Source organism: Artemia franciscana, chromosome 8 (genome assembly GCF_032884065.1).
Source record: "Artemia franciscana chromosome 8, ASM3288406v1, whole genome shotgun sequence".
Lineage (NCBI taxonomy): Eukaryota > Metazoa > Arthropoda > Branchiopoda > Anostraca > Artemiidae > Artemia > Artemia franciscana.
In genome coordinates this window covers 32,970,513-32,982,861 of record NC_088870.1, presented here as the reverse complement: position 1 = coordinate 32,982,861, position 12,349 = coordinate 32,970,513, and the positions used below count along the sequence as shown (strand labels likewise).

The 12,349-nt window shown below is 39.3% G+C and overlaps 1 protein-coding gene across 1 annotated transcript in view; it reads left to right on the top strand.

The window, feature by feature from the left end:
- LOC136030313 (ribosome production factor 2 homolog) overlaps window positions 1-12,349 on the top strand; it is a 31,009-nt gene extending 18,660 nt beyond the window's left edge. The window contains exons 5-6 of the mRNA XM_065709208.1: window positions 8,593-8,737; window positions 12,140-12,349. Coding sequence (XP_065565280.1) covers window positions 8,593-8,737; window positions 12,140-12,310 — 316 coding nt within the window. The 3' untranslated portion in view covers window positions 12,311-12,349. The remainder of the gene's footprint in view (window positions 1-8,592; window positions 8,738-12,139) is intronic.

Below are 12,349 nucleotides of genomic sequence, written 5' to 3'. Positions count from 1 at the left end.
AAAAGGTTCTTTTGTAGATCTTGTAAGTTCCAGTCGTGTGGCCACGATGAAAATGGTGAGCCACAGTTGTTAGTTAGAGCCCCCTGAGCCATGCATCCTAGGAGAGGTGAGATAAAGTTTTGCAGAATTTTGTCATTCTGTACTGTTCGGCTTCAACTGTGACGATGCTTTTACCGGAAAAAGAGGGTAAGTCCCAATGTCCATACTCAATGATTTGCCTTACCAAGGCCTTGTACAGCATGCTTAGCATTTCTTTGTTGAGAAAAATGACTGATCTACGGAAGGTTCCAACGACCATTGACGCCTTCTTAATGATTGCCCACTGCTTGAGAAACACAGCTTGGCATCAACGATTATGCCCAAGTCGTGCTCTTCAAGGCTAGGTGTTAGAGTTTTTCCAAGGAGCTTTGAATTTTTGTTTGCTACTAAGGGGCCTACTTGTAGATGGTGGGATTTTGTGGTATTAATTTCCATGAACCAAGTTGCCACTCCCTGTCAACTTTCTCTAGGTTTTTCTCTAGAATGCTCTGATCTACCAGTGTAACTCGAATAAGCTGCGTGTCTTTGGTATATATGATGATACTGGAACCGATACAATAAAAAACGTTTATCTAGATTATAAAAATAAGAGACCCAAATACAGATCAATGGGAAACACCATTGGTTACGTAAATATTGACTTCACTGCTCGAATTACTTGTTTTCTCCTGGTATGGAAACTTCTGACCCAGGAAATTATATTAGTCATTCCCTCATTCTTCATAACAAGTACAGTTCTTAATTTTTGTTGTCGTCTGTTGTAGGGAACCTTGTCAAAGGCTTTCATGGGTTCCAAATAGAAATTTGTGGTCTGTGATTCGTGTTTATTTTCCATTCATCAACAGCTAGTAGAAGTTAGAGCTCTGTGGACATTTTTCCATGAAAATGGAATTGCTTGTGCGAGATCTTATTGTTGAGTCCCTTAGACTTACGGCTCTTGCCAGGACGGCGTAGAGAACGTTGATACTAGGTGCCTCCAGGTTGACCTATCGCTTGCCATTTTCGCAGCTACTTCCATTGGGATGTGGGCTTAGGCAAGGAAATCGTTGGCTTGTCTTTCCACCTAGTTGGGGTGGGGGGGGGCAAAGGAGGGGGCTGTACCAGCAAACAGTGCGCTTGTCAAGCTGGACCAAGAAAGGAGCTTTCGAGGTGCGTGACAGGAGGGTCTGGTTTGTAACAACATTAGTCCAGTGAAAACCGTTGGTTCTTCGAAGATGTTTGGACAGATTTTGTGGCTGGTCACGTCCCTGCTCCATATAGTAGGACGGTACTGACTGACACGTTGTAAATACGCATTTTAGTATGGTAGCTTGTGTTTGGTTTTTGCCAAATTCTATTCAGCCTCCGACCAACTGCTGACGCATTGGCTGCTCGGGATGTAAGCTCTTTTGTGATCGAACCATTCATCGACAGTGTGGATCCCAGGTAAGTGATGTCTTCAACCATGTCTATTGAGCTCCTTCCGATGTGGACTTTCTTTAGAGTAGATAATGGTGTTGGGGGCTTCATGGGCATAACTTTGGCTTTCTGCTAGTTGATCCGAAGACCAACTTTCGAGGCTTCTTCTGAAAGCACATAAAGAGCTTTGGTGACCCTTTCGATAGTGTCTGCAACTAAGACTATATAACCAGGGATGCCAGGATCAGTAAGTACACGTTCTCCAAACTGGAGACCGAATCGAAGGTAATTTGTCGTTCAAGTCATGATGTAGTCTATCACGCAGTTGAAGAGCTCGGGAGTGACAGTGCAACCTTGCCGGACGCCTGTCTTTACTGAAAATGTGGGACTGTGTGTTCCATTGACTTGCATGCAGCTCTCCGTACCATCACATAGCTTTTCATAAAGTAAGCAATATTTATGGGATAGGACTATGACTCTTAGTATCAGCCGGAGCGAACGGTGATCAACCGAATCGGAGGCTGTTTTGAAGTCCATAAATGCAATGTACGCTTTTCGGTGAAACCCTCGTGTCTTCTCCATCAACTGACGCATAGTGATGACTTGCTCCGTTGTTGACCTGCTTGGCATGTACCCGGGTTGCTGAGCTTTTCTATTTCTACGCAGGAAGGCATAGTATCTGTCCAGTAGTGTCTTGGCAAAGAGGTTTTTGGGAACGGAGAAGAGCGTAATCCTGCGATAATTAGAGCATGCCTTGTTGTTAGCTCAGAGAGATACAATCTTGCGGACAGTTATAAGAGATTCTAGTACCTTGTATGGTATTGAGGTCAGACTAATTGGTCTGTTATTTCTAGGCTGTTCATGTCATCACTTTTAAATATTGGGGGATACAACAGCTTTTTTTCCAGACAACAGGCAGTTGAACTAACTCAAGGTACCTTCTAGAAATGTAGTTAATTGGCTCCACAATGTCTTCAGCTTGCTGTTTTAGCATCCTTGAATTGTCACGGAGATTATCATGTCTCAGCTTTTTCAGTGGTTTCAGCTTTTTGGATTCGTTAGTCGCTGCAGCTAGAATTTGGCTAATTGGTAAAAACTTAGGCGAACTGATCGTTGAGCATGTTTACTTTACATACAGGTTCATTGCGTAAAGCATAGTTATGCGTAATGCATATCTCTGTCTGTATACTTTGGATTTTGGAAAATTATGACTTGACAGGGGAAGGGAAAGGTGTTTTTAGAAAACCATAAAAAAGAAAAACGTAAGATGTTTTGTAATGAGTGATGAAAGATCATAGTTAACTCAGCGCTTCAAAACTATTAATTCTTTGTGAACATGATTTAAAACGCACATATGCGTTTTATATACCACACTCATTCTTATCACCTTTCTTATAGGAAGGTTTTATTATTTGATTGAAAGGTTATCTCTAACTTCATAACCAACATATTTAAGAAGAGCTGATTTACCAGACCATCAGAATCCGTGGCCTGATTGTTTTTTTAATCCTTTAGCATTGTCACTAATTCTTTCAACCCAAGTTTCACAAACTTTTCCATTCTCTTCTATATTTTTTTGCTGTAACTACTGTTACTGTTTAAAGCATTCTCAAAATGTTCAGCCCATCTTTACTTAATTCTTTCCTTCTCACTAATTGTAGCCCGTTCCTATCTTTAACTGGGACAAGTCCAGATTGTCTATTCCCTATCAATTTATTAACATGACAGTACTATTATGCCGTGTGGCTGTATCTTCTAGATCTTCAGCTATTTTATCCATGGTCTCCACTTCACATCTATTAATTCTTATTCCAATACTTTCTCTACTTTCTTTACGTTCCTCTTATTTTTATATGATCTATCTCTCAAATAATTTTTGTGCAAGCCCCTCCTCCTCTGTATTAAACATAAAGTATTTTCACTATTATTCCTAGCTGTGTTTTTAATTTTCTTTCCTAAGAAACCATCAGCGATTTCACAAAATAATTTCCTAAAACTATTCCATCAATCTCCAATTTAGCATTCTGCTGTTCATGGAAAGTTTCTCTTAGATTCTCATCCGGTTTACCTACGTCATAGTTTCCCAGAAGGTAGTTACCCTTCCTAAATTTCAGCTTAGATTAACCCTAGACACTACTAGATGGTGGCTTTTACTTTTAACATCAATTACAGCACTCCTATAAATCCTATCTTGTATCGATCCTGCCAGTCTCCAGTTTATAATAACATAATCAGTAAGGTTAGCTGTTTTATCATCGTGTGTATACTATGTTAACTTATGGGTCATTTTATCACAAAATCCTGTATTGGTTATGACTAGATTGTTATACCTACAAAATTACAGCAGCCTGTACCCATTGTTTTTTTGTTTTCCAACAATACATTTACCTAGGCTAGGATACCATCTATTTCTATTGCTACCGACTTGGATATTAAAATTTTCCAAAAAAGATACTGTATTTCTACCTGGGACCCTTTCTATTTGATCTGCTAGGATACTTACTCTTACGTCTAACCAAGTTAGGCTGAAACGTGACGACTCGCAGTGGTAGATATCATGTTGACAAGAATGCATGTCCCCTCCCCCTTATCGCAGTTTAAAAGAGGGTGAAAACAAATTTAGGTACCTATTTTCTAGTCACTCACTGATATCAGTTCGAGCTTTGATTCCCAAAAAGCGCAGCTATGACAGTAGTATTTCGATCTTACCGAGTTTGGTCGACACCTGACAACGCATTCTTCTTGATACCTTGATAACAGAAGTAAAACCACCCTCCCCATAGTAATACGAATATGCATCTCCCTAAAGGCTCAACTAGGGCACATACTATTACATCATCTAACATTGGTTGAGATCCAACAGCCTTTTCTGCTAGATGTTTTGAAAATAAGAGTTTAAAGATCCTTCTTCTTCCTACCTTGCATAGGTTTGGTTGAACCCTCTCTTGCCTTCCACCAAGTTTTGTTGAGGTTTGACAACCGCTTCTGACACATGTTCTGATGACAGTAATTACATGTCTCCACATAAGTTGGATCTTGTAGGAATTCTGAAAGAATTCAGATAAAACCCTTGCTCTTACCTTCTACCAAGTTTGGAGAAGACTGACCACCTGCCCTTTCAGATCTCCTGACAGGACAACTTGTCTTGTCAGGAAGAATTTGGGAGTCCTCTCCATCCACAAAGACCAATAAAAGGCAAAGGAGGGACTCTTTCACTATTACCAAAGTTTACTTGAGATCCCAATCTTCTTTGTGGTAGATGTACTAATGTTATCTATTTAAGGACCCTTTCCCCTCCTCTCACAGGGGATGGGTTGTGTCTGTAAACCTTAAAGACCCAATTAAGACAGTTAATCTCTTTCCTCGAAAAGTTGGATAGAGATCTTGTGAATCCTTTTGTTAGATATTTAGATGACAAGAATTTAGGATCCCCATCCTAAAGATTAGACATGATATGAAATATGAACCTCCTGAAATTACAACTAGGACTTTTACTCTTATTCTTCACCAAATTAAGTCGAAATCAGACCCCTTTTATATGTCACAATAACAGTAGCTAGGGAATACCCCTCCTCTTTACTGAGAACTGAGTACTCCCCTTTCGCAGAGTACTGACTACTCAGTCACCTTCTCAGTAGGGGCCCACCCCAGGCCCCTCAGCGCGTCCCCAGGTGTCGGATAGGGGAAAACCTTGCAGATATACAGGGTACTTCCAGTGGTGATGGAAGCGCGGACCAAGGGGGACTCAGCCCCTGGGGGTCTTAAATATAACTGGGGTACTCTTGCCTGGGGGACATAAATTCAGGCGGAGGAGGAAGAAGGCCCCTCTGATGTAGACTGAGTTGGGCCCACTGGCATATGTATATTTCCCGTCAATTTCAAACCTTCTCCCAGAAAAGGGCAAAATCGTATGGTATGGCAGATTATCATCGTGGGAGGATTCTCTTCAGAGGACAACTGTAAAAGGGTGGATGATTCAGTGACGAGCAACGGCCTCTGTAAGCTGTCTAACCAGCCTTGAAAACTTTCCTTTTAAAATATGAATTATGGGCTCTGTGAATCAAAACAAGCTTACTACCGCGTCCGGGGAAACCCACAAACCTAGCGATGATGATGATGATAGCGAATAGAAGTAATATTGAACATGCTACCTTGTACGGGGAAGCCAACGATCATAATATTCAACATGCTACCGCTTACGGGGAAACTGACCATCATAATAGGCCTATGACTACCCCCGAACGGGATGAAGATACCCCGCGACTCATCTCTACTAAAACTGTACTCAGCATAGGACACTCAACACCCAGACTTTAGCCAAATCAGGAAAAATGGATATACTACTGAGAGAACTAAACCGATACAAGTGGGACTTAGTCGGGGTACCCGAGACACACCTCCTCCGAACCGGAGAAGAAACTATATCTGGAACCACCCTCCTACTCTTGGGACGCACCGATGGCACACATAGACATGGTGTTGGATTCATCCTCTCACCAGCTACAAAAGAGGCGCTGATTTTTTTCACGCCTGTATCAGAAAGGATAGACTAAAGGGATCCGTTTCAAACCTTACCATCATCCAGACATATGCTCCTGATTCTGCTGGAAGCAATGGAGAGTGCGATCAGTTCTACTTTCAATTTCAAAGTGTCAATTACCAAACACCTAAGAAAGATATGCTGATCGTCATGGGCGACTTCAACGCTATCATGGGCAACGATCAGATTGATTAAAGAGATGGAATGGGACCGCACGGCTATGGCCGACTGAACAGAAGAGGTGAAAGGCTAATTAGTTTCTGTAGAGAAAACGCCTTGTATATAACGAATACCCCTTTTAAACATAGACACCGCCGTAAGGTCACCTGGAGATCCCCCGACGGAGTAACTGACAGCTTGATGGACTATGTGCTGATATCTAAACGCTGGAAGTCCTCATTAATGGATACTATATCCCTTCCTGGTGCAGACTTTGATTTGGAACACTCACTCCTGATGTCCAAACTCTAGCTAAGACTGAAACGGCTCCCTAAGACGACAAGAATCCCTACATTCCGGACAGAGCTGCTTCGCGACCTCATAAAAAAAGGCGCCTATACCACCAGCCTATTGTCAAAATTCTGAGCTATCCTAGAGAGCTTCACTTCCCTCACTACCGTCGAAGAGATTGACCAACTGGGTGAGTATGCAACTTCCGCTGTTTTTGGAAACAGGAAATGATGTTCTCGGGATGAAAACGCAAGGTGAAAAGCCGTGGATTACTGAAGAAATAATCCAACCATTTGAACAAAAGCGTTTCTGCAACAGCAAAGCTGACCGGTTCAGCCGGGACAGCTGCAAATTTCTCAAAAGGAGAATTGAACGGGAAGTCCGAAATGCCTTGCGTAACCATGTTACCGGGAAATGCAAGGAACGTGAAACCCAGTTTAGGAACGGAAACAGTCAAAAACTCTTCAAAACAGTTCGTTAACTGTCTAGCAGGAAAGACCCCATCTCCACAGCAATCCAGGACAAACAAAACAATGCCATCAACGACTCAAAAATGAAACTCGAACGATGGAGGGAATGTTTTGAAGATAAATTAAATCCGCAGATCATTGCCGATCCCAACATCCTAAACTCCTTCCCCATTAATTATTGAGAATATCCACCGCCACCCTTAAAATCAAAAACTGAGGCAGCGACAAGATCCCTGAAACGAGGGAAGGCCCCAGGACCGGACAGTATCACTGCTGAACTAATTAACATTGACTCAGAGGACTTCGTCGAATTTTACGACAATGTTGTGTCAGCCGCATGTTCAACGGGCCACGTCTCACAGCTATGGTGTATGGCAGCAGTGGTCCCAATCCACAAAAAAAGGCTCAAGAAGATAGTTTGAGAACTACCGCCCTATCAGCCTGACCAGTCATCAAACCAGAATACAGACCAAAATTCTCCTACGCAGAATCCAAGCAATTACAACCTCCGTTCTGGGTGAATACCAAGCTGGCTTCCGACCTGGACGATCGATCATTAACCAAATCTTCACCGTTAGTCAGCGCATGGAACGCTTTGTCGAGTTCAACAGAGATCTGTATCATCTCTTTATTAACTTTTGACAAGCCTTCGATTGAATCTGGAGGAAAGGTCTATGGCACATCCTAAGACATTACGATATCCCCGACCAAATCGTCAAGGTCATTGAGAATATATACAGCCAATCCAGAAGCCGGATACTTACCACTGATGGACTTTCTGATGAATTCTCAACCTCCTCGTGAGTTCTACAAGGATGTATCCTGTTGCCTCACCTATTCAACCTGTTTCTTCACGCTATACTGTCACTGATACCAGACGAACATGGAACCAAAATAGGTGGAGTCCTAGTCAACAAGCTCGCCTATGCTGACGACATTGATCAGCTCTTTACAACGGCAGCTGATCTCCAAAGACAGGTAGAATGTTTCGACGAACCCATAAAACCTTTCGGCATGCAAACTAACGCCAAAAAAGGAAAGTTATGGTCATGTCACGCCAAAAACAAGCAGCTACCCCTTTTATAATGATTGACGGCCAGCCAGTTGAAACGGTCGTAAGTTGAAACAAGTAAGTAAGTTAAATAAGTTCCATCACCTACAGATGTTTGATTAGATTTTATTTCCTAATAGGTGTTTTAAAGACTATTATATTAATCATTCATTTTCATGTTGAAGTCCATTTAAAAAAAAGAAGCTGTATTTGGCTGTTATGTTTACGATAAGAGAAATATGTTTAAAGGTGGAGAAGAAATATAAGAATATTTCACCACTCGTATTTCCAAATATATTTGAGTATTTAAATATCTCCTTAATTCTTATTAATATATTCTAGTAAATATTGAAGTCTTCCTGTTTGAGCACTTTAGTGACACTATCCTTGTGACATACAAGTTAAATCTACAATTGAAAATAAAGATCATTGTGTTCTTTTTTGTCAAGTAAAGTGATAAAAATACTGATATTCAGATTTAATTTGTATTTGGGTCTTCATAAGTGACAAGGATAGGCTTGGGTAAACTATCATAGGTGCTGATAACAAATATAGCTTAATAATCTGAATTTCTGACTTGAGGTGAAATAAACGCAAATTGAAAAACGATTTTTTTTTTGTATTTCTGAATCTCTTGTATTTAGGATATTAACCAAGAAATCTGGTGCGAAGACTCCACGAGTTGATCTTGAAGAGATTGGTCCGCGAATGGACTTCAGCTTACGAAGAACTAAACTAGCATCTGATGACTTATTTAAAACATCGTGCAAGAAACCACGCCAGATAAAGGTAAGCCTAAAATTTAGCACAGAGATAGTGATAGAGTTTAGTAATCCCTAGTATATTCTGTCCGTGAATGATGACAAGCGTCGCACAAATACGAAATACGAGAACACTGACCTCAATTCAAGCACTTCCTCTAGTCTAAGTCATTAAAATTATGCGTACTCTATAGCGCAAGTATTCACCTTCTATGAATTTAAATTTAGATCTTTGGATCAAATTTTCATGGTAGTGAATTGTAATTAAAAAGTTACCTTCATCCAAGATCGCCAAAACTCTACAAAACAGAAGTCTTTTAATAAAATATACACCAAAAGAATCAACTGATTCCAAGTGTTTGAAGTCTGTGTATTTTAAAATTGCGAATGACTAACTTTTAGAATACAGAAATTTTTTAAAAACTTATAAAGGAACACATTTTGCCAGCTCTTTCATCTTTTTGTGGCTTTGTCTCTTCTACAGAGAGAGAGACAGAGAAATTTACTAAGCAGAAAATCAATGGCATAAAGTCCAAGTTACAAAAAATTACTCGTTGGGGTCGGTTTTAAGTCTAATCTCTATATATTATTGTTATTGTTTATCATTATATATTATTTTTTATTAGTTACATACCTAAACGTATTTATTTTAGAAAAGTAATTAACCGCTTAAATGGAAATGATTCAGGTTTTTTTTTGCCATCTACATTTAGTAACTGGAGAGGGGATTACCCTTTCAAACTAAACAAAGTCCTTCAACTCGAAGCGCAAACTCAGATAATCCTCTAATATGTTAATTATCTTGGGGTACATCCAACCAGTATTTCGGTCCTGTATACCGGAAAAAAAGTAGGTCGCATCGACGGAGTAAAATGTGCTGGGGATTCTGACTTTGTAAAGCTGGATAATTATTGACTTGATTTCCGAACTGGAACATAATATTAGAACAAGATTTTAGATTACTATTCATAATTAGATGCATTAGCTTTACTTTACTGAAAACGCAACCAATCACCGGTACTATTCTAACTATTTTTATATGTATCTCCAACTGATATACTTGGGTTTGACTACGCTTGGGTTATGACTGAAAAGTTTAATTTAGTCCTATAAAATTTCAAGGACAACAAATCATTTGGGACAAAATCGTAGATGAGCCCTCACTTTGTCATGCCAATTGGTTTGTCCTCTTTACAGAAAGGCATCAAAGTGGTATCTATCGTCTTTCGTTCTGTATTTTGTCAAACACTACAATGATAAACTTTTTGAATTTATTTTATGTTTATCATTCTATTGTGTGTTATGTTTTCTTGTCGTGCGCCCTCCGCTGCTAACTGTGTGCAATTATGCCAAAAAGAGTATTTTTTAATTTATACACAGAATAACTGTAAAAAGGTACGCATTTACAGTGAATAATCCCAGCTGGAAACATATTTCTCAACTTTTGTAGGATTCCAATATGGTGGGAAATCGTAACACTAATTACCTCAAAAGGGTTGGAAAAAAAACAACGTTTCAACTCTATACACCCCTAAATACGTAACCTCAGAATTCCTAACCTCACTTAAAGTTAAACCTTGAATCCACGGATAGTAATTCCTGAAGCGACAACAAACAGTAAATGATGATTTTCCAAAATGTATGAGTAGTCGGTTGGCCTCGTCGCCAAATTTGAATTTTACTAAGGACTTGACTCAGCATCGACAGTAGCTGATTCTCAGTCTTTGCTGCAACTGTAAGTTATGTATCATCTGAAAACATAGCTAGAATTTCTGTAACTGAATTTTCACTTCCTATCTTTCCACATGGTAGTTCAACATATTGAATATCAACAGCGTTGCACAAATCATTATCTACATCAGGAAAAATAAAGGCCCAAGAGAAGATCCTTGTTGTAATCCATGTTTCACTTCGTTTAACCCAGATATTTGACTAGTAATGACCACACAGTGTATTCTACCAGCGAGGAAACATTGAATGGATTCCAAAGGATTGCAAGCATTGGCCAGCTTTCAAAGCAGTATTCTGTGGTTGACACAGTCAAATGGTTTCACAATATCCAGGATCAGAGAAGCAATTTTCTTAATAGTATCTTATCTGAATCGGTTATCACGAAAAATTTCGGGCCTCCAAAAAAACTCTAATAATGGGATTATTTATAATGACTCTGTTACAGCTAACGCTGCAACTAGGAAGATCGAGTTTTAATTTCTTTTTTGTAGGCTCGGTATCAACTGCCTTTTTATTTATTTAATTTTTTTTTTATTTTAACTTTACTGAAAGTGGATAAATGAAAGTAATATTTTCAAATATGCCCTTGACCTTCTATCTACGATTTGACACTCACCTGCTAGACTCGAGGAAAAATAAAATAAAAGGGACACATCAGTGCTATAAGATAGGAGGGTTGACCTGCGGTATAGGGTTTTCAACCCTGGTGAGTCCAATGGTATAGCTTTTACTTCGATCCGTCAGCATTTTCAAGGGTTCTTGTGCTATTTTTAATTTTAAACTTTTAAATTTTGGTTGTAATGGGTTATATTGGGGCGAGGTTTGCTCTTTACTAGGTTATTGCTTTTTTTACAATCATGATTTTAGCTGTTGCTCCAACCATGATGGAAGGATGATTTTGTACATTGTTTGAGGCAGTGTCAAGGGCTTTCTGCGTTAATGGAAAGTGTTTCGGGAATTTCGGGTGACTGGTTCTTGGTGTCTTGAAGACTACTTCAGTGCCTTTCATTTATAAAGTAGCAAGGTATCAAAAATGTGTGATCTAAGTTACAGAAAATGTTAATTTATCAGTCCAAAGCTGTCACTCTGTTTCGGCATGATAAAGACCTCCGTTGTTCACTTATTTGGTTTCTGATATATTTGTGTACATTGTCTCTTTTTGCTTTTCGTAAAAGTTGTCTTGTTGCATGTTGATTTAACGTTTGTTACTCCAAGTGAGTTCGCAGGTTTTTGTCACTTTCCTCGTCACCTTAATTCTTTGCAGTTGACACATTTCAACTCAAACGTTCTGGTGGGGGTGCAGTGATTTTTAGCTTTAGATGACTTCATCTTTAGTTTCTTTCTTTTCATAGATAATTTGTTAGCCTTGTAAAACCTGCTTTAATACTCATAGCTTCAAAACTGTTTTGTAAAATCTATTGCTCTTGACACCCTCACCTCTTTAGGAGACATGCTTTCAAATAACATTGAGTGATGTATTTCTTTTTTTGTGTATGTGCGGGGAGGTGTTCTTTCATTTTTACAATCCCCCCCCCAAAAAAAAACCCGCCAACTATTCTGCTTGCTACCTGGCTTTTATTGTCCTTCTGCTTCAGGCATGTACTCCATTGTTAAGCATTAATTTTTGAAAATTCAATTTTTGAACAATTGAATTAAATTTGTGTTTTTTAAAAGTTCTGATTTTTAAACTCTTTTTTAGCCGAAGACAGTAAAGAATATCAAGAAAGATGCTCTTGGAACTACAACGGGTCGTATTCATCTCGGCAAACAGGACCTATCTAAACTTCAAGTAAAGAGGATGAAGGGACTGAGAAAAGTTAAGTCAGGAAAGAAGACTTCGAAGGGACCGAAGAATCCCGCATCAATATAATTTCCTTTTCTGTCTAATAAAGGGGATATTATTTTCAAA